The sequence below is a fragment of the Triturus cristatus genome, chromosome 12, assembly GCF_964204655.1.
Source record: "Triturus cristatus chromosome 12, aTriCri1.1, whole genome shotgun sequence".
Lineage (NCBI taxonomy): Eukaryota > Metazoa > Chordata > Amphibia > Caudata > Salamandridae > Triturus > Triturus cristatus.
Genome location: NC_140595.1, coordinates 139,011,087 through 139,034,297, shown reverse-complemented (window position 1 = coordinate 139,034,297; position 23,211 = coordinate 139,011,087). Strand labels below are relative to the sequence as shown.

At 40.8% G+C, this 23,211-nt stretch overlaps 1 protein-coding gene across 5 annotated transcripts in view; it reads left to right on the top strand.

Annotated features, from left to right (window-relative positions):
- Positions 1-12,113, top strand: part of TTC24 (tetratricopeptide repeat domain 24) — a 156,897-nt gene extending 144,784 nt beyond the window's left edge. For all 5 annotated transcript variants that reach the window (XM_085638190.1, XM_085638188.1, XM_085638191.1 and 2 more), the window contains 2 exons: positions 1,170-1,218; positions 10,869-12,113. In XM_085638190.1, the coding sequence (XP_085494316.1) occupies positions 1,170-1,218; positions 10,869-10,962 (143 nt within the window). In that variant the 3' untranslated portion in view covers positions 10,963-12,113. The remainder of the gene's footprint in view (positions 1-1,169; positions 1,219-10,868) is intronic.
- Positions 12,114-23,211: the final 11,098 nt, after the last annotated feature.

Sequence of the window (23,211 nt, the reverse complement as noted above, 5' to 3'; positions counted from 1 at the left end):
ACGTGAATGCAGTGTAGTTCTAAATTCTAAAGCGGAGCTTCTTAAATTGGCAGAGTACTTCTTTGACAATAAGACATCTGCCTAACTGCTCATATTTCTGTGCTTTTCTTTTTTAACTGGATATACTAAAAAGGTTTCAGAAGACCAGTTGCTTCCCCTTCCCCCACTCAGTTTTTATTAGTTTTCTGATACAGTACAGCCGACCATGACTCCAAAATCAAATGGTTCATATTGCTCTTGACTAATCTCAAAAGCAGTTAACTTCAGGGGGAGTGGACCCTCAGGTCCCACCACTATGAGTAGGAGTCACTGTTCAACAAAGAAAAATAACCTTGTCTTCATCTGTTAGGACACCTTACATCAAGTGCCATGATTTCCACATGCCAACCAAGAAAGGCAGCAAAGTGGGAGCCCCAAAGTTCCACCCTGCACTTCGTATTACAATCTCAGATTAAGTAAAGCAATCTCAGAGTCGTAGGATAGTTAAGCATTTGTGGCTTCATGGTATATGTCAGTGGCTTCGGTGATGATTTAAACTTACTCCAACTACTGTGTAGGTTACAATTTAGCAATTCCAGTGGTCATCACTCTCCACAGCAGACCGGGGACCAGTTATTTTAAAGAAAGTGTCTATTGCAGTTATGGTTTGGGTGAGTTACCTCTTTGTGTAGAGCAACAATCATATTCTTTGCCAATATTCTAACACTGCCTGTGGCATCATGCTAATGTGTTAACTTGAGACTAGGTTGATAGAGTATCTGCCCGTTGATCTTGTGATTCTGCCAACAAGCATGGAAACACTTCGTACTGCTGGGTACACCCATGTTACTATAGTTATGCTATTATATACCTGCTTTCCCCTTTTAAATGGAATATTTAAAAGGTTTAAGTGGTCCTGCGCTCTTAAAGCCTGCACTATCTAAAAATAGGTTATCTACAAATGAAACAAATATTGCATTATGTATACACTAGGGTTATTTTAAAAAGACAAAGATCCCGTAATAATTTGGTTGGATATCCTGCATGAAACCCGGGGATAAGGGGGTCTGGTAGGTTTGAATATTACTGAGGATCCCATGATGGAGAATTACATTTTCTATGTGTGATAGAATTATCTCATGTATTGACACTCTCTTTTTAACTCCGCGCATTTTCAATATTGTTTACAGGCAACCATGACTACGAAACTATTAAGTTCAGGACGCTGGCCACACAGAGGTATGGATCTATACCTGTATGAAGTTACCTACTACTCATTGACCTGCTGGTTAAAACAGACCAAATGTGATATTGGCCTTCAGGCCTCTATGTATATGTAAAGCACATGCTGTTACTGTTTTCTTGGCAGGCAAATATAGGAAAGAAATGCAAGAACCTGAAAAAGATACATGAACCTAATCTTCTATGAAGTAATCATGTTTGACATGGCCACCAAATAAAGGAGCAACTATTAGCCATATTGGAATGGTACAACAAGGAAACACTATATATATTACCATTCTAAGACTGCCGCTCAGTAAACAACACATTTAGTCGCCATATTGGATTCCTATTGTGCTTCTAGTGTCACTGTTGTACAGCTCTAACTTGGCTGATGCTTTGCTTCTAAGTGTGGCATCAATCTTGGAATGGTAAAACAGTGTTACACTATGGACTGAATGATTCCAAGATGGTTTAGAAAGTGTGGCAGAGTGTGATGTGGTGGGATGCATATGAAAGGAGTTGCAAGCAACTGCCTCAGTAGCAGCATCTGAGGAGCTCCCACCATAAATAAATTAAAAATGAGAGGGCAAGAAATGAAAGGGATCCTAATAGGGCTAATAGATGCCCAGGCAAGCCAGGTGGTGGTGTGGCGGCCGTTATTCGCACTGATCTTAGGTTTTGCTCTTTGACAAGCCTCTCTCTTACCGACACAGACAATATTGTGATTAAACTAGAGTCAGTTAATGACTCTTTGGTCTGTGTCTTATTATATAGACCACCTAAACCGATGCCTCTCTTCCCGTTGGCCCTCAGCGAACAGATAGCCAAATTAGTGACGGAACATGCTAGGGTCCTCTTGGTAGGAGATTTTAACTACTGGTATGACGACCCTAATGAAGGGCCTCAATCTGCAGAATTGTCTGACTTACTCAGAAATTTAAATCTTTCCCAGCTCGTTTCCTCCCCAACCCACTCTAAGGGTCGGATCCTGGATCAAATATGGGTCACTGGTGTGGATATCTCTATCCTTACGGTGTTACCTTGTATCTGGTCCGACCACCATATAGTGAAATTTCTACTTACTTGATCTGTCCCTCTGAAAACTAAGGTGTTGAAAGGAGGCTTCGCTAGAAGATGGAACTTTATCAATAAAGAAGCTTTCCTTAACACACTACCTGACACCACTCCAGCGCTAGACCATGATGTTAATACTTGGAAAACAAGGTATCTAAGTGGCTCCTAGACGCCAGTAACAAATACGCTCCACTTAAAAGGGTAAAATTAGTACGTCGGGCAGAGGCTAACAGATGGTTTTCAGATGACCTTAAGGCACAGAAACTAGCCGTACGTCAACTGGAGAGACAATGGTGTCAGCAATACTCTCCAGAAAAAAGATCTCTGTATATCTCTGCTCAGAAAGAGTATAAGAAAAATATTCTGACTGTCAAAACAGCATTTTTTTCTGACCGTTTGCTGAATTCAAATCGTAACTCCAAAGTAATCTTTTCGATAATAGATGAACTTTCCAACCCGGAGCGTATTTTATGTAAGGCTGCTCCCTCCCAGGAACTATGTGATTCTTTGAATGATTACTTCATTGACAAGATCTCTCTAATTAAAACTAGTATCCCGTCCCATCCTTCTCGGTTGGTCTCTCCCGACCATTACTGTAATAACAGCTCCCTTAGTGGCTTCCCGATTATCAGTGGAAAGGCCTTCCAATCTCTTCTAGTGGAAATTTAATCTGGCGCTCCATCTGATTGCTGCCCTCCCCGTATTCTTAAAGAGTGCCTCGCTATCCATCCTGGTCCGGCCCTTGCACTACTGAATAAATCTATTACATCAGGTATAGTGCCCTTAGCTTTTAAAAAAGCGACAGTAGTCCCTCTCCTGAAAAAGTTGGGAGCAGATTCCACGCTTCTTTCCAACTACCGCCCCATATCTGTACTACCTTTTCTAGCTAAAGTTTTGGAGGGATATATAGCTAAATGTTTATCCAACTTCCTGGAGTTGTCTAAATATCTGGACTCCCATCAGGCCGGCTTCCGTCCCGCACATTCCACCGAAGCTGTGATCCTGTCAGCCATGGATAGCTTACGCGAGTTTGCTGATAAAGGTTGTCCCCGAGCCTTGGTCTTGTTGGACCTGTCCGCGGCTTTCGACACGGTCGACCATAGTATTTTGGTCGACCGTGTAAGGAGGGCTGGAGTTCTAGGAACTGCGGCACGCTGGATCTCCTCTTTTTTGGAGGATCGCACTCAAGCAGTGCGCCTGGGCCAGTTTTCATCTAATCCACATACTACCACCTGCGGGGTGCCTCAGGGCTCGGCCCTTTCTCCTCATCTATTTAACATCTACATGGCTCCCCTGATAAAATCACTCAAAGAAAGAAATGTGCTGGTCCTCAACTATGCTGATGATCTACAGCTCCTTCTTAGGATCGACAGTTCCAATAATTCCATTATGGAATTTCAGGACACTATGTTATTTATCCAAACCTGGATGGATTTTAACCATCTTAAATTGAATCCAGGAAAAACGGAAATAGTCCTTACTGGCGACAGCCTTAAACACTGGGGCCCTCACTATTGGCCTCCTGCACTCGGTCCGCCTCCCACCCCTTCTAGCTCTGCCAAGACGCTAGGGGTACTCCTGGATAGTGAGCTATCTCTGAAAACCCAGGTTGGAGCGGTGGTGTCCAAGTGTTTTTACCAACTGCGTAAAATTAGGAAAATCCACCGTTTTCTTACCCACGATGCCTTGATCCAAGCCATGATTTTTACGGTATTATCTCATCTAGACTATTCTAATTCGGTCTATTTAGGAATGCCCCACTATCTGTTTAGGCGACTTCAGTTCGTTCAAAACCAGGCAGCTCGATCAATTTACCATCAACCTAAATGGCAATCTGCGTCCCCATTGATGAAAAAACTACACTGGCTTCCTGTATCACAGCGATGTGTGTTTAAGACCGGCTGCCTTATTTTTAAGGCCTTGCATGGAACCAGTCCAGAGTTCATCAATAATCTTATATGCAGGTACTCTCCCACACGTTACTTAAGGTCCGCCCATCTGTCTTTTCTTACTATCCCGAAATTCAAGAGGGTACGCTTGGGAGGTCGCAGATTTGCCACTCTTGCCCCCAAATTGTGGAACTCCTTCCCTCTTGAAATTCGATCTTGTACTGATCTTCTGATGTTTAGGAAACTCCTGAAAACCTGGTTGTTCACTCAGGGTTAGCTGTTGCCTCTCTGTCAATCTGGTCGTTAGCGCCATGAAGCCAATCGGCGTACGTGCGCTTTATAAATTCTCATTAACATTAACATTAACATAGAAGTAGAAAATGGAAAATGAAAGGACTGACTCACCACCCCATCACTGGAACATACTCCATGTCAGCTGAATGTGTACATATTATCTGGCGAAATGCCATCTGTCACAGCACAGGGGAGTAGAGCCAATGGCTGAAGTGGACGGACTCATTGCCCCCATCTGTGTTGCCTTTGGCAGAATGCATTCCAAGAGACCAATGGCTAAGGACGAAATCCATCTATACACGTGTATGTACTTTTTCTTGCAAAATGTGTTAGGCCAGCCCCAAAAAGTAATTTCATGCACCCACAGTGTTTACTATCTACAGAATTACAGCTGGTAAAACAATATACAACCCCGTCTAAGAAGGCTAACAAGGATTATCCCAGTGCAAATCTTCTACACCTCATTGTTCACCTGACGCGGTAACTAACACCAAAGCCCTTGCCTTCTATGGTAATCTATGGGATTCTTTGTAGCTACATATCTGTATAATCCTTAATATAATGCAGAAATGATCTGCCCATAAAGACCTCCCTGGCTTTAACATGTGCTTTTAACAATAAAGTGCACAGGAAAACAAGGGCCACCCTACTTACATGGAACCAGGGTATCTATTATATAACAAGGAACAGTGGTTCCTGTGAACAATTTGTGTAATATATGGTAGTAGTCAGCTCAATGGCAATATTTATGGTAGAGAGAGGTCGTAGAGAGAAAAAGAAACTTTACACAAGACAATCACGAATATTTGCTGTTTATGTAAATACATAATCAAGTTAATCAGGAAAAGTGTGTGGTGTCCCAAGTGAACATAGAACCTACATAGCACGGGTGACAGTTTGTGACATAAAATTGGTTTCAAGAAGACAAAAACGACCATAGCATAAATATTCAGTAGTTATTGACAGCCTTCTAGTACAATAGTAGGGGCTGGGAAATGGTTCGGTTTAGAAGTGTGTCAACGGCGTTTCGACCACACCATCAATAGGGGGTCTCTTCAGGACCTAACATTGAGGGACACCTGAAAAAATAATAATTAAGGGATAATTAAGTGGGCCAGAAATGGAGAAAAAAACAAGAGAAATCAGACGGTAGTCATTTGACTAATGGTTGTTGTACCAGAATAAATGTGAATCAACTCTCAGAGTGTAAACTGCAAATGGTAAAATGGTCCTAAAACGAACCATTCCCCAGCCCATACTATTTTACTAGAAGGCTGTTACTAACTAATGAATATTTATGCTATGGTCATTTTTGTATTCTTGAAACCTATTTTATGTCACAAACTGTCACCCTTGATATGTAGGTTCTATGTTCACTTGGGACCACGCACTTTTCTTGATTAACCTGATTATGTATTTACATAAATAGCAAATATTCGTGATTGTCTTGTTTTATATAGTTTCATTTTCTCTCTCCGACATCTCTCTACCCATAAATATTGCCATTGAGCTGACTACTACCATATATTACACACATTGTCCACAGGAACCACTGTTCCCTGTTATATATTCAACAATAAATAAGACAGGCTTGTCACAACATTTTGAAAGCAACAGATTAGATCTCTGGCAACTGACATTACTGTTGCCAACAATACAATCGGCATTTTCAAAACAACAGATTAGACCTCTAGCAACTGACATAACTGTTGTCAACGAACCAATCAGCTTTTTGAAAACAACCGATTAGACCTCTAGCAACTGACATAACTGTTGTCAACGAATCAATCAGCTTTTTGAAAACAACCGATTAGACCTCTAGCAACTGACATACTGTTGCCAACAAACCAATCGGCTTCTTAAAAACAACAGATTAAACTTCTGGCAACTGACATCACAGTTACTAATGAACCAATTGGGCATAATACCTTTATCATTGTCAGGTGTGTGTCACTGCAATAAATTCTTGCTGCCAGGGCAAGTTGGGGTGTACTAGAGACTGTGGCAGCTACACATATGCTTCACTTAAGAGCAGTAGCGTAACACAAGTTTAAGGGGATTCCAGCAGGATGTGTTGAGAGCCTGTGAGAGTATGAAAACTCACAAATATTCATAAAGTTTAGGTTGAATGGGGACCCCTGAATGGTGGGGGCCCTGCACCACAGGGCTTTAGGGGCATGTGTTGCGCCACTGCCTGAGGGACTGTCACTGTTGCTACAGTGCTTCGATCTGCCCACTTGCAGCAGAAGCTGGCAACTGGGACTGGAAAACATAACTCATGTCAACAGCACATTACGTAATTGAGCTGCAGGACAGCCTTTGTGTAGATACAGCCGAAAGCTGCAATAGCTGCTCCTACAATGGAAAGACCACTTGTGATGTCTCAGCCTGGCCATGTCACAGCCACACCACCACCCACCTCTCGCGAAACAACATATTATTGTCTGATTGATATTTCTTTGAACACAAGTCCGCTATGACCAGTAGGTCACAAGTTTGAAGCCCCATAGGGGCAGATCACCACTGATAAATGCATTGAGTAACATGAAATTGATTGATCATTACACCCTTTACTGACAGCACACAGAGTAGGCAAAACTGCACTGTACGTGTCTATATAGAATGCATAGGCAAGGCCTATAGGCTTTGCCAATGCATCTCTTTAGAGCCACGTCGGTAGAAGATTGCTGCACAGAGATCATGCGCCCCACTTATGGTCTGTGCCTTTGGCGTGGTCCCAGCTCTCACATGCTAAAAGCTGGCCTTGGTTATACCCAAGGGGAGCAGAAATTGCTGGACCCATATGTGCCGCACTGCGGTCACAGGATACCACAGCCATGGAATGTGCCTTCACTGAGGATTACAATAAATCTCACAGTGGTGGCCATGGCACATGGCAGCACCTCTTCTCACTGCTTACAGACAAGTCACCAGAGGGAGGAGGAGCTTCAGTATAGGAAAGGCTGCTAACCCTTAGAGTTATCCAGTGAGTGTGATAAGCCACAAGACTTAGGCGATTATTGACTCTGTCTCACTTCCTCCCTGGCACAGCTTCTGAATCTCGCCATGTTGTTGCTACTTGTGAAGCTGTCTCTTACAGTTTCTAGGAAAGTATGACTGGGTAAAATTCTAGTGGGGAAGACAAAACACTGGAATTTCACTTGTTTTTTGCCATCTGCAGAGAGGAATTGTTTTTTTGTTGTTGCAGTTTTATATAGTTTGAACTCCACCCGAAAGTATCAGAGCGCTTTACATGAGCACCAGCAGTGACGGCTCCTCCGCTAAGGCGGAGGAGTATCACCCTACTGCCTGCAGCACTGCAAAAAAAGGAAAAATAAAATGATAATAATGCAATGTTAATATCATTTTATTTTTTCGTGCTCAGGCAGCTTTGTGGACGGGGGTGAGGGAGGAGTGGTTTTCCCATTCTAAGTGAGAATGAATGTTTGACCGGCCCTCTTGGGACAACCAAACACTCATGCACACTGTGCATGTTCTCCATCCAGGCTGCATTACAGCCTGGATGGAGAACATGCCCCAGGCTCCCATTCCATGGCTGAGCACCAAAAAACGGCGTTCAGACCAATCACAACGGGGCATTGCAGCACTGTGAATGGTCAAGGAAGCCTGGGTGGGTGCTTCCTGATCCTGTCTCCTGTTAACTAGAAGGAAGGAAGAGAGGACACAGAGGACCGAGGAGAGGCGATGGCCAGCCATCAGGCAAGTGTTTCTTTCTTCTTTTTTTACCCCCCTCCCCACCCTACCAATGCCATCGGGAACCAGCCGCCACTGAGCACCAGATGCATTACAGACGGACACATTCCTTTTTAGGAACAGGGAGATTAAGTGGTTTGCCCAGAATCACAGGGTGTTGAGCCTCACACCAGACGTGAACCTGGTTCCCCAGTTTCAAAGTTGGCTGCCCTAGCCATTAAGCCACACCCTCTCCCCAATAATTGTGAATTACATCTGAATCACTGCTTCTGTAGGCGGAAAAACCCCCAACAAGCATAGTGACTTTTTGATGGACATAGAGGAGTTGGGCAATTTTCTTTACATTAATTCTGATTAAATTCTCTAGACCCCACACAGTGCACTTCAAAGCAACTTCCTCAGCAGAGTCTTCCTGCAGGGTCCGCCTGGCAAGCTGGTGCCACACTCAAGCTCCCCTGTTAGAAAATGTTATTGTCAGACAGAGGCCAAGCAATGTAATTAACTTGAAGTAATTACCATTAAGTTTACTACAATGGCTGGCCCTTGACAGTTACGGGTGGTGGGAGAATTTCTCTTTCATCCATTTCTGAGTGCCCAGAATGAGGAATTCTTGATTTGCATGGCATTTTGCTTGCATTCCTGTCCCTTCTTCTGGGGCAGGTGGATGCAGAAATTCCCCCCAGGATGCAGAAATGGTGAAATTACCTGCAGTTTTGCATTTACTTACTGCAAATTGGAAAAAGGGAATTCCTCCCACCCTAGAAGAGAGTGCGTGAGAAGGAAGGGGAAACAGCCACCTGTGACAACAAGCAGAGCTGACGCAACAGGACATAACTCCAGTGCCAGCAAAATGGCCGAATGAGAAATTGATCATCAGATCATTTTTCAACAAGTGCACACAATACACAAGATTTGTGGGGCAAGCGTGGATCTAGCAATAGAAACAATATAGCCCATTATATCATATAATTTCAAATGCAACAAGCATTATTTCAGCACCCAACTTTGGCCCAATCTAATAATGTAATTAAGGAAATCAAATATAGGAGGAGACTAAAATTCTCTCCCATTACTTCTTTTTAAAGTTCCTTTTCTGTTGCTCATATAAGGTCTGGTGACCGCTGCAATACAATACCACACCTAAAAACTGAACCTCAAAGAAGATTTCATGTTGGAGTTGAGACCAAAATAATTCAATTTACCAGCAATGAGCAATCCAATAATTCTGAAAGAAGTAACCTCCCATGAGAAAAGGAGATATGCAGTTAGGTTCATGCAACAAAAAAAGCATCTTTGTCGCCTAATGCATCATTGTGAAGAAATGGGAAAAAAATTTAAGATGAATATTGGTGACTGGTTGAATGATGTAGCCACTGAGACATTTCTAGAGAGAGCGACTTCTACATTGAAATATGAAGAATCGATCTTTATTTAAACTCTGAAGGAAATACGTGCCATTGTGTGAGTAATTTCCTCAACTGGGACTTACATTATTCCCTAAACTTTACCTGTTATAGTTTTGTACACATCCTCACAATCTTTTCCATCTTGTTATTCGCCTCTCGAAATATGTGGTCGATACCCTTTTAATGTTTGCCAATTTTAAAATTGTTTTCAAGAAAATCGTTGTGTGTGTCCCAGACTTTGCCTTTGTTTTTCTCTGTTACGTATATCAAAATAAAATATCCATTTGAAAAAAGAACAAGCACACAACGGAGGTAAATCTCTCACCGTCTCGCACCGTCTTTGATTCCATGATGTGGAAAACTCTCCACATTCAACAATGGGACAGGTTTCCTTGTTTCGGATTGAAACTGGCCTAGAAATTACCTAAAGATGTACATTTATGTGATATCCCACCACAGGAACAAATTTAATTCTGAAACTGGAGCTGTCTGAGAATATTTTACAGACGGAGCCTTGTAGTTGAAGTGTCTTCTCCAGAATTCAGCATCGTACGGAAGGGAGCCAGATTTAGATGTCTGACTGAATAGTAGAGAAGAACAGTACTCACAGGAGAGATGCATCTATCAAAGGAAATCACAAAAGTGATGTGAACAGGAACTTAACTTATTTATCCATGAAACAATGTAGAATATTTTATCTTAGAAATTATTGCCATATCCAACACATCATGATGTTCCCTTCTCCCCTCCCTTACTGTTTTACAAAAGTGTTTCTTGTGCTTGTGCGAGAGCAGGTTCTCACTACTGACCATGCAACTTATTACCCATTTTCCTCATAATGTATTGGCTGGAAAGACTTTTACCCTGTGTTAAGTAGGATATTTATCGCAGCAGATTAATAGCAATATGGTGGGGTGCGGCATTTATCGGGTGAGAGTGCAAGTTTATTCCCCAAAAAGGGAACATAAGATGTAGATCTTGGTGCTTCCTGGAACACAATAAATATCAGCAGGTTTAACCTGCCGAAATTTATCATGGGAATCTGATATTTATAGAAAGACATATGATTGTGATATATTACGGGAGTTCCCCACATACCAAAATTTATTGGCCAACTTGTAATGAGGGCTTTTAAGCCTTTCTTTCATGCTATTTGTTACAAGAGTGAACATCTGACTACAGCAATTAAATATGTGTCTTGATTGCGTTCTTCTAGACTATACAGGAAAGTATGGTGTTTCTTTATTACATGTGTGCTGACATTATCTTTTCACTATTTAAATTTCAGGGACATTAAGGAAGCTGCCGGACATGGACACATTACCAGACCATTAAAAAGGGAAACAGGCAAATCAATATCAAGAATGTGCTCTGTCATGTAAAGTAATTGACACTCGTTTTCTCTATATCTGGTGGAGAAAGTATAGTCTTAACCCTTGATTTCCTGAAACTCCCCTTAGAAGTTGGCTCCATTGCCTATCATCATCTTTTTCTCTATTTAAGAACCTGCATATTTGAGGAACAAAATTGCTAGTGACATGTTTTCAAGATATTCAGACAAAAAAGGATACAGCTGCCCATTTTGGCTCACAGTGACAGCATTGTTTGCAATCTTATCCCCCGATTGGTCGAACATTTCTTCTGTGGACACAGCTCTTTATATAACTCATTGCATTCAATACTCCTACAAACACAGTCACTAAAGATGCAGCATCATTATGGATCGCACCACATCCTTCTTGTTCTCATCGTCACTTTGCTCAGTTATTGTCCCAAGAAAATCAGGAAGAATGTTTGAACTACATTGAACAAGGAACAGAACACTTGCACAGATCGTTGAGCCATGTATTTATCAGATATTTTTGTCATGTAAAATTTCAATTATTACTTAGTTCTGAAATTAAGCTGATTCATAGACGTTTCAAGCAACTGACAACCGGAAGTTAAAACATTTCTACAGAGTAACACCTGGCCCACATGCAGGATTTTTTGTTGTTGTTGTTAATTAACTGGTGGTAAAGGCTGAATGATTGCCACATTATTTGTATTTTGTATAGGTTCATATTTATTAAAGCCCAAACTTATTTCATGGATTATACATCCTTCATGATAGTTGCCTTTCACTAATTTCCTGAAGGCGGGACTTACTCCACAGGAAGTTTGTACATTCTGTAAACAAGAGTCCAAGCTGCTAAACAACTTGGCCTAAGTCTGTCTTACCAACCACCACAGTTACTGGTTGTTTAGAGGAAACTTGAAACCTTTTGATCCTAATTAAACTTACTGCTTAGGGCCTCCCCTACCTACTTCTTATTTCTGCCTGTTGAAGGACTGTCATGAGACTACAATATTCACAGTGTGTGTTCTGTGTTTCATAAGTTATCAAATCAATCAGACCAGTGACTAATAATACACATCTGGAGCATAAACACGTAAATAGAAATGTAGATGTTGAAATATTTTTTTTGTACTGTACAGCAAATGTTACTATGTCTTGCAGCAAAATGGTATTAAATATATTTTTGTTATTGGACTCTTGCAGTGCAGTGTTTGACTATTTTTCTTGCAGAGCCTCAGACCATCAGGTGGACTGAGTACATTGCTTTGAAAACTGTCTTACATGTATGTGTTTGACATAAAGGCGAAATCTTCTGAAGAACTTTGAGACTTGGATTTTAGAGCTGTCTTTTCTTCTTCTTAAAAAAGAAGTAAGAAATATACTTTACAATGTAGAGTATGGAAATAATAACTGGTCTGGTACCATTTCAGTGAGTTATATAAATAAGATCTGTGTCTGGTGTTGTGTTTCCTTATTTTTCACCTTCTTTCTTGTGGTCTGTTGGGGATGTGTGTACATAATTATCAATACAATACAATACAATTTGTAGAAGGGGAAATAGCGAGGGCTAGCACAAAAACCACTGGGTTGTGCCACTTGCTTAATATTTGACAAACAGACATCCACTGGTTTGGTTTCACATGCCTGATTCATATGTTCTAAAGCCAAGTAGGTTTAGACCCATTTAAGATGCATTACAATAGATGCCAATCCTCAAACCACATTACAGGAGACTCAAGTGGAATCTCCATGATACGTCATGGCCTGCTATATGGTGGAGAATGCTGAATTACTCTAAATATGCCGCCCTATCAGGTCCTTTATTTTACTTCACATAGAGCAGTATGGCAGCAATAAATATTGCATTGATCCATTTTTATACAACAGGATGAATACTGGAAGTGCAAATCTAAAGGTTCTACTTTAGAGCACACAATCGTTCTCGTTCAAAATCAAAGTTTCTGTTAGCAAGATCAATGCACCTGGCCTCCCTCTTACTGGCAAACCACTATATCAACTATCGGTTCTAAAACTTCTATATTGAAGAAGAACAAACACTCCTGCTAGAAATTGTAGTGAAAGTTTCCGTCTTACCCATGGACTGGGCCAGCAGCTGCTGATGACATCGTAGAGAACTCCAGCTTTGTGTGAACCTGGTCCCCCTCACAGGTCTACCTTAGCACATTAATATGCTCAATTTCAGTAACAACGACAAGAACATCAAAGAGGAACAGATACAAAAACCCCTGTGATTCTTTTCTGTCCTCCATTATGTTACACCACAGCCATACCATTGACACGATGGTCGCCTTACTGCACCAAGTGCAAGAGCTAATTATATTGAAATCAGGGAATCCATTACTTAACAAGCCTTGGCCAAGAGCCTGAGAGCTTCACACTCCGAGTGTAAGTACTTCTTTTTTCAGTTTAAGAAGCTTTATTGAATAAAATAGTTAATACAAACGGAAATCAACAAATACAGAAGAAAGACATTTTGGATATGAAATTAAGCAATGACTTAGGCTAAAATCCAGATAGAAAAGTCAAAAGCATTTTGTAAGGTTTAAAGAATGATGGAAGGGGCAGAAGGGGAGAGGAAAGAGAAGGAGGGAAAAGGGGGGAAAGAAATATTAACATCACGAAATTATGAAAAACAAAGAAAGGCATAGGAACCAAAAATTAAGAATAAATCATACAAAATGTACGGTATACAGGATACTAAAGCATTAGAATTATGTAAAAATAAACAATATAAAAAGAGGATAGAGACAATAACCTTCAAGGGGGTCTGAAATTTTCTGAGTTGTTATGAGGAAATTTCTTTAGAGCCATACGGTCCAAGTATGTAGTAAGCGGTAACCAGAAAAGATCTCTGTTAAGAATCGGTTTACAGGATGAAGCAAATGCAACATCAAGTCTATGAAAGTGACAAAGAGTATTCCACCAACACTGTATGGAGATGTTTGTAAGGGATTTCCAATTAAATGAGATATGTTGGAATGCAAGAGCAAGCATGAGATCAAGTAAGCCAAGGAAATGTGAGGGAGGGTCTAAAGAGTCAGAAAGAGAGTCAGATAAAGAGACAGATAAACTACCCAGAAAGAGAAGAGTTATAGAGTGAGGAATGGAGATGTTGAATATCCGAGAGATATAGAGCCAAATCTTATCCCAGAATTTAGAGACTGTAGGGCAAAGGAAAAAGAGATGAATAAGATCAGCATCAGGAAAGCCGCAAGTCCAGCACTTATAATCAGAAGAAACAGAAAAATGTGACAAGGAAATCGGAGAAAGAAACAATCTGTGATATAGAAAAAATAAAGATTGAGTAAGAGAGGCAGAGCGGGAGATTTTTAAGGATCTGGACCAGACTTTATCCCAAAGAGCAACAGACCAGACACAACCCAAATCCGTTTCCCAGGAGAGTTCAACTTTCGATTTAGTCCGCTCAGGATTGGGAGATAAAAAGAATTTATAAATGAGAGAAGCTTTAGGAAGGGTGAGAAGTAATTTGAGAAGAGGGTTTTGGGCTGGAGGTGAAGACAAGGAAGGAAGGGAATAGTAGGAGTCTAGAATTATTGTCATAAGCGTGGAGAATTTACGTAGGAAAGACCGGGGGCACCGAAATAAAAGTTGAAATTGGGGAAAGGAGCAAGGGGAGGTTCCATCAAAGAATTGATTGACCCACTTGATGCCAAGTAGTCTCCAAGTGTTCCAAAAAATAGGTCTATTATTTAGAAGAACAAGCGAATTATGCCAGATAGGGGTATCTAAAAAAGATTCTCGGGTAACAATAGGAGGATGAACTAAGGATGACAAAAGGAAAGAGGTATATCTGAATAAAGGTAGAAGTGTATAGGAAGTCTTAGAAGAGAAACGTATGACCTCATTGAAGAAAAAGGGTAGTAGCAACACTTGTTCAATGGAAAGCCAAAGAGGAGTAAAGGGGGAAGATTCAGAAGATAGCCACCTAGAAGTTTGACGTAAAGAGAAGGACTTATGATATAGACGAAAATCTGGGAAGTTGACACCGCCATTGAGTTTGGACTTACGGAGGGATGATAAGGCAATTCTAGATTTTTTATTTTTCCAAAGAAATTTTGACAGGCATGAATCAATACGTTTAAAGTGAATAGCAGGAATATGAACAGGAAGCATGGAAAAGATATATATAAGGATGGGGGCAATCATCATCTTTATCAAATCTAGGCGGCCCCACCAAGAGAGAAAAAGAGGGTTCCAAGAAGAAAATGTCTTTTCAATCCGAGACAGGACTGCGGACATATTTAAATGGATTGAAGAGGGAATAGAGTTAGAAAACCATATACCTAGATACTTAATCTTCAAGCTGTTCCAAGCAAACCCAGTAGAGGAGAAGAGGTGAGGAAGACAGAATTTAGTAAGAGGTAAAATTTCGGTCTTATCTGAGTTAATTTTGTACCCGGAGACCTGCGAAAAGGAGTTAAATGCTAATAACAAAGGGGGGATAGAAATTTCTGGATTCGAAATAAATAATAGAACATCATCTGCATAAGCAGAAAGCTTTAACTGATTATCGCCATAGGGAAAGCCGGAAATAGAGTCATTATTACGGATCGAGACCAAAAAAGGTTCAAGGGCCAAAACAAAAAGAAGAGGAGATAAAGGACAACCCTGACGAACCCCTCGTTGAAGAGGAAAGTAAGAAGAAACCTGACCATTGACTAGGACCGAAGCCTTAGGAGCAGAATACAGTAGGGAGATGAGGGATATGAAATTAGGACCAAAACCGTGCCAGCGTAGCGAAGCAAATAAAAAAGATCAATCAACTCTGTCAAACGCTTTTTCTGCATCAACAGAGATAGCAGCTAGAGGAATAGAAAGAGATGAGGCTTTATTCAAGACATTGAGAAAAAGTCTACCCTTAACAAAACCACATTGTTCCTTGCCAATTAGATGGGGTAAAAAAGGATCCAGACGTAAAGCAAGAAGTTTAGCAAAAAGTTTATAGTCCACATTAACTAACGAGATCAGACGATAATTTTTACAAAACTGAGGATCACGGCCTTCCTTAGGAATGAGGCAGATGGTGGCCTCCTAAAAAGTACCTTCAGCCTTACCGGATAGATAAAATGATTGAAAAAGCAATAAGAGTTTGGGAAGTAAAAGATCAAAGAAATGCAAATAAAATTCAACTGAAAAACCATCAGGTCCAGGTGATTTTCCTTTAGTAAGAGCATTTTATGCTAAGGAAATTTCATCAAGTGAGAGGGTTTTTTCAAGATTGGAAAAGTTAAGGTGAGAGGTAGAGGGAGTAGGAAATTTCTCCAAATAGGACTGAATAAGAGAAGCAGAGGGAGGGGACTCGGGGGTATAAAAATTTTCATTAAAAAAGTTGAAACTGCTCAAGAATATCCTGATCTTTATGAAGAAGAGTATTATCAGAGGAGAAAACAGAGTCTATAAAAGAACGTTCTTTGCGCAAATTAAGACAGTTGGCCAAGAGTTTCCCTGATCTGTTGCGGCCTCCATAGTAACGAGCACTACTGCGAAGAAGTATTGATGAGGCATTGTCGGTAGTAGATTTATTGAATTCAAGTTTCGCTTTTATGAGGTCTGGTGAGATGGATTTTGAAGAAGTGTAAAATTCATGTTCCAAAAATGTAATATGGGTCAATATATCCTTCCGTTTCTGAAGAAAGAGTTTCTTTTTCTTAGAGACAAAATCAATAAGGAAGCCTCTTGCAGATGCTTTAAAGGAATCCCAAAGAATCTGGGGAGAAATATTGGGAGTACTATTGAGTGAAAAGAATTCATTGGTAAAGGAACGGAAAGAGGAGGAAAAGTGAGGGTCAGTAAGAAGAGGGTTATTAAATCGCCAACGAGAAGATTTGGGATATGGGGGAAGTAAGTCCAGGTCCGTTACAATTGGGGCATGGTCCGAGATGACAATGGGTTCAATAGAGGAGGAAAGTAGAAAGGGGTATTCAGAGAAGAAGCAAAGAGAACACCAAAAAAAGAATAATACCGCACAAGTAAAGAGAAGGAAGAAAGATACAGAAAGAGGAGACTGGAGTTAAGCAGGGAGGTAAAAGGAAAACAAGAAGGCAGGAAGGGGAGGGAAAAGAGAGGAAATAGAAGAAGGGACAGTACATATCCAAAAAGGATGACTGATAACAACATACCTGAGGGGAACATAAAAGAGGACATCGGGGCAATGGCGACACTCAACAAGACGAGCCGCACAAAAAGGGAATCCAGACCACACCAGGACGAGGGAAAATAGTAGGGGGCCATATGGATCAAGGAGATGAACACCAACTAATCTATATAAATAAAAAGGAAGAGGAGAACATCAGGAGAAGGAATATGTAAGGGAAACCAACAAAAGAACCATACAGAACTGAAGCTTCTTCAGAAACATCAAAAAAGGTAAAAACGTAACACAGCTGATAAGAATACGAATGAAAAGATCACAAATAGTAACAAAAATACCAAAACAGTGCGTAGCAAATATAGAAGAAAACTGTAAAATATCAACGAAAACCTGTAAGGAAAAAAGAGAGGGTTAAGTAATCAGCCATTAGAAGAATTGGTAATGTCCATGCCGCTGGTGGTATGAAGAAGGATAAAGTTCTTGAGTTCTGCAGGATCCTGAAAAGACCAAGTTTGATTTTGATACGTCACTTTGAAAAGACAAGGGTGGAATAAACCATATCTGGCACCAAGAGTTCGGAGAGGGGCACGAAGATTGAGGAATTATTTTCTTCTAGAAGCAGTAGCATTAGAGACATCCTGAGAAAGGAAGACTCTCTGACCCATCCAGGAAAGTTGACGTTTAGATCTAGCCGCTGTACGGACTGATAGAAGGTCCGTAAACTTCAAGAAGAGGATGATGACACCTCGAGGCTCCGCTAGAGCTGTAGAAGAGGAGAGGCGAGGACCCAATCTATGAGCCCGTTGAATACTGAGAGAGGTTGTGGAAGGCATCTCCAAGAGTTTCGGAAGAAAAGAGGAGAAAAATGACACTGGATCATCCCCATCGAGGGATTCTGGCAAACCATAAATACGAAGGTTATTCCTTCTATTTCTATTTTCCAAATCCTCAGTATGCTGTTGGAGACTAAGAACTGTTTTCTCTAAAGAGGAAATCCTTTGGGAATTAACCTGTATCTCTGATGTTTGCTGTTCCAATGAGGCTACTCTATTATCCATAGTAAACCATTTCTCTTCAAGAAATTGCATTTTGTTGTTAGTTTCTTCAACAAAGGGGCGCAGCGCACGTATCTCTTCTAAAAGCAATTCCATAGAGACAGAAGATGATGTTTTATCTGGTGAAGGAGGATCCTGTTTCAAACGTTTAGTTGAAGAGGTAGGCGGAGAGGATTTACCTGGGATAGTTTGTGATGAAGAGGAGCGGCCAGTGGTTACTCCAGCCATTTGAGAAGAGTTTGGAGCAGACAATACAGAGGTTGAAGATGTAGTTTTTGAGGGAACAAAAACAAACTTCAGATTGCGTAATCGTCCCATAAATAACCACCAGTATTTAACAGAGATGGAGCGCTATTGTGCAGCAGGTATCAAAATAAGAATATCACCAACCAAGATATTGCTCAATAACAATGTGATCCATAGAGGTCAGAGTAGCAAGTAGTGTGGGTAACCAGCTACTGGAGACAACAGAGTTTCCTGCATTCAACGGACAGCGAACCTATGTGAGGTGACTTCAGAAGTAGTTGTAATCAGTCCACATGATGTCAAAAAATGACTCAGAATGAAGCAAAGTTCTGTGGAAGCTAAGAGTAGGCGAATGCTCTCTCTGTGCAAAGAAGGAAGGTTGAACTCAGGTGCCGGCAGAACGTGACAAATGGACCCTTAACTATCCAGTGACAAGGTTAGAGGGACTTACATCAGGATTAAAAAAAATAAATAAAAAAAAAAAAAATTATTTCAAAATTCGCCCTTTGGTTGAAAAGTAAGGCGAGGCTAGTGGGAACTGCATTGTAACGAGTATAGACGTTCGTTCGTTGCAGAATTCAAAGCGTTAACAATAACGCGCGCGCCCAAAATGGCGGGCATTTTGAGGAGGAAGGCGCAATGGTGAAGATGCAGTGAAGCGCGTCGCGCTTATGGCTTAAAAACGGCTCACCAAGTAGACGGGGTATTCCGATGCCATGTAAAGACAGTTTCGGGAGTAGAAATGGGCAGAACAAGCATCAGGAAGCTCCTAGCAGGTCCCGGAGCGGCGGAGGGAAATCCCTATGCGGCCATCTTGGACAGCGCCAAAACCACGCCCGAGTGTAAGCACTTCTACGTTTTCAGGAGACCCAAATAAATGAAAAGATTTTTTGGGACAGACTAACAGCCCAGATTGCCTTTCTCGCTGGTGAATCTTTTAATGATCGAGCTAAAATGGTGTATTTTATGGTATCTTTGTCTGGAGATGTTCTGGCTTGAGCGACCACTTTGGTGTCCGATAATGATCCTAATTTAAAAGATCATGCATATGTTTTTGTATTCTTTAAATGAATTTTTGAAAGGCCTGATAGAGAATTCTCATCAGAAAAAGCCTTGGATGTCCTTACTTATATTACAAAGTTCTGTGAGTTGGCAGCAGGAACTACATGTACCACAAACAGGAGAGCGAGAATAAATTAGACCAGTTACATTCTCCCAATTTAAATAGACACAACAGGCAACTGAAATGTTCAAAGTGTTTTAGGGGAGCCCATTCATTGACAATTTATCAGAATGGGTCTCGAAGATAAACTCTCGAATATCCAAAGATATTCGAGTAGAAGCCTCACTCACTTATCATGACATGCTTCATCATCGGCCCCTATCCACACCCTGATAGGATGAAACCACCAAGGTGGACTCAACCAAAGATTAAAATTTAATCTAACTGGATGAGCAGGGATCCAGGTGAAAGTTTTGCTGTTAAAAATACCTACGGGTATACCCAAAGGTTTCCTTTATTCGTTGGGTACCTGGGGTATAAATAAAAGCTTGTTCTAACGCTTTATATTGAATATCATCGTTCAATTAAACCTCTTGTATTCATGCCAACATGTTTCGACCCACTCTAGGAGCTATCCCTGCATTCTAATGCATGCACTCCATGCATATTTGTGAGGCCTAAGGCTCTCATCTGTCTTGTTATTTCTTCTTTGTACGATATTCGTTTGTGTTGATTTTACCTGAGTCATGCGGTCACTGGAGGCTGGTGCTGGCTTATAGTCACTCATTCATCAAAGATGCAGCACCGAGGAGATACCTGGTGTGTCTTCTCCAACCACCGCCGAGATCACTTTGAACATTCCAGTTGCCCGGTGTGTCTGACGAGCAGAAACTACTTGAATGGAAACAGCTCAGATGTCGTTCTTCCGCAAGGGGTAAGAGAAAGGGTTACAGATGAGTTGGTCTGCTGCAGGAGATATACCAACCTCAACCTACTTGTTAATTCAGCCCTCCTAATAGAACATTGATCGCAGAAGACAAGAGCAGAAAGGCAAAGGGCTAGGGCAACTCCTACTGGTCTAAATCCTCCTATGATCTTCTGAGACTACCTGAGACCATTCCAGCATCTTCAACAGCTTCCCAGGAAGAACCAGTGCAGATAGGTAGTACCAGAGGACCTGTGTCCGAAACAGACTAAGAGTGCCAAAGAAAGGCACGCTTGTGTTTGTACTGGGAGTCTGGTCATTAGGTTTGAGAATCTCCCATTAGACCAAGACCAACAAGGTCTTCAGGAAATAAAAGTTCTGTCTTCTTTGAGGAAGATTTGACAGGTGTTATTAGGTTCCCTCACATCAAATCTACAAATGCCACACAAAAAATTCAAAACCATTGCTTTTGAATGTCCATTTTTATAATGAAAGAGGTCTCAATATCTTATCTCTAGCTTTGTTAGACTTTGAGGCATCAGAAACATATATGAAGCAAGTCTGGGCAAAGGAACAATCAAGACCGCTGCAAGTATTGAGTGCTTGAACAAGTTCAGTCAATAGATGGGTCACCTTTGTCCTCTGGCTTGGTCACCAGCATGACAAAGGCTGTAAGGTAAGGAACATTTATTCTTTGATCGTACATCATCTCTGAGGTATGTAATTATCCTTGGCTTACCTCCATTGGTAAGACATGATTTGTATATCGATTGGGCCACTCACACAATTCTGTTGTCTTCTAAGTTCTGCCAGGAAGATTGTTACTACTCTGGGGATTATTGTTCTTTCAACTTGTCACCCAACTACTACCAGGACTTGTCCTTCTTTAGTCGCTTTACTTTCCTTAATACCAGTGCATTGCCATCAATTTGCCGACATTTTTCTAAAGCCAACAGTGTTACTTTTTCCCTGACAGAGAATTTGTTATGAAATTCCAACAGTTCCAGATGCTCTCATACCTTTTGGAAGAATATATTCCTTGACCCAGCTGTATTAAAGCAGTGCATTGATGAGATTGTGCAGGGTGGCAAGAATACAAGAGCAGCATCTCCAGCAAGCATGCCATTATGTTTTGTGTCCAAGAAAACTGGAGGAATGAGACCATGTATTACCTATTGGTGTCTAATTGAAGTTACTATCATAGACTGGTATCTTCTTCCTTTGATTAAGGATCTCTTAGAAGCTGTAAGAGGTGCAACAGTGTTTACACGAGGAGCCAATCGTCTGCAGATAAAAATAGGTAAGTAAAACACAGCCTTCTATACTCCATTTAGCCACTTGGAATATATTGTCTTGCCCTTCTGCCTTTGTACTGCCCCTGCAGTCTTTCAAAGGTTCATGAATTCTCTGTTTTCCAATGTCCTTCATCAATTTATTGTCATCTGTCTAGATGCTACCCTGATATTTTTTAAAGACATTCAAGAACATCGAAGACATACCTTTCCAGACTACTACAAAACCAACTGCCATGTACACCTAGAAGTGTGACATTAAAAGCAAAGATATAGAATATCTGGGGTATCGAATTTCCTTGAAAGGGCTTGCTTTGGATTTGAGGAAAGGTTTTGCACTTCTTGACTGGCCCCCTTCAACTCTGTACGGGAGACACAAAGTGTTCTGGGTCTAGCTAACTTCTATCATCAATTTGTGAAAGATTTTGCACAGTAGACTTGTTTCATTTCTCATATTATCAAAAACAAGAATTCATCTGAAGGTTTTTTCAGGTGTTGGGAGACCAACGTATCCTTCAAAAAGGCTATGAAAATAGATGTGAAAAGAGCTTCTTATGAGTGGAGGCGTCCTTCAGTGGGAACATGTGAAATAAGAACTAATCATCAAAATCTCCAAATTTCTCAAGGCTTTCTGTCATAACCCCTTTCAGAGGGACACACAGGGGCTACTGGGCCCACCGTGGTGGTTGAGGCCATTTACTACTGATGGCCCAGGGCCCAATCTACTATGGACCATGAGTAACTGGGCCAAGTTCTCCTTCTGCACTAGACTCTCAGTGGTATCTGAGAACAAACAGGCTCCAGGGAGGGAGGAAATGTAGATACAGGTGAGTGAACATGATTCAGTCAGTCAAATCACTTTATTCTATCTAGTTAAAATATAGATCATAAAAGTACATTACAATATGAACTACATTTCCACAGTTATGAAGCACCGCTATTAACATTGGAGCTAAAACCTCACACTTGGGTCCGCAAAGCACTCCAAGGTGTTGTAAGGTCATTCTATAATAATTAAATTTATGTTAGTACATTATATACATATTTTCAGTAAAATGGCCTTAAAACAGTTAATAATACAATCTGTTAAAAGGGTTGAGATAAATTCTGCCCATAATTAATAAAGAAAAAATGTAAATCTAAAAATTGCTATCAGGATACATGGGTAGGAGAATCGGTTAAAAGTTTCTACCAAATAGATCTCTTAGTCATGATTGACAGGCAGATAAGTAGGACACTACACTGTAACACACAAAATGATAAGACAGCATTTTCAGGAAATAAAGAGCAGGACGACATTGCGTAAATTTGTATTTCCGCATTAGAGGGAGGATAAATCTTTTGATGTGCCCCGTATAAGATTTACAAAAAAAGATAACATGCAAATTAGTTTGTGGAGATGTTCCATCACACGGGCAAACTGACAGTGCGTTTGGGGAAAAGGTTCCTGTAGGATGGCCCAACATGCACGGAATGAGGTTTAATCGAAATCTTACTAGTATAAAATGATGCTGTAGGTTAGTGACAAATGCTAAGTAAGAGTTTATGTGGTGAGTATATTACAATACGTTAACACCATAAATTTATTACAGATGATCTCATAACTTTCGTTTCCCTTTTAGTTAGAAAAAGTTTTTT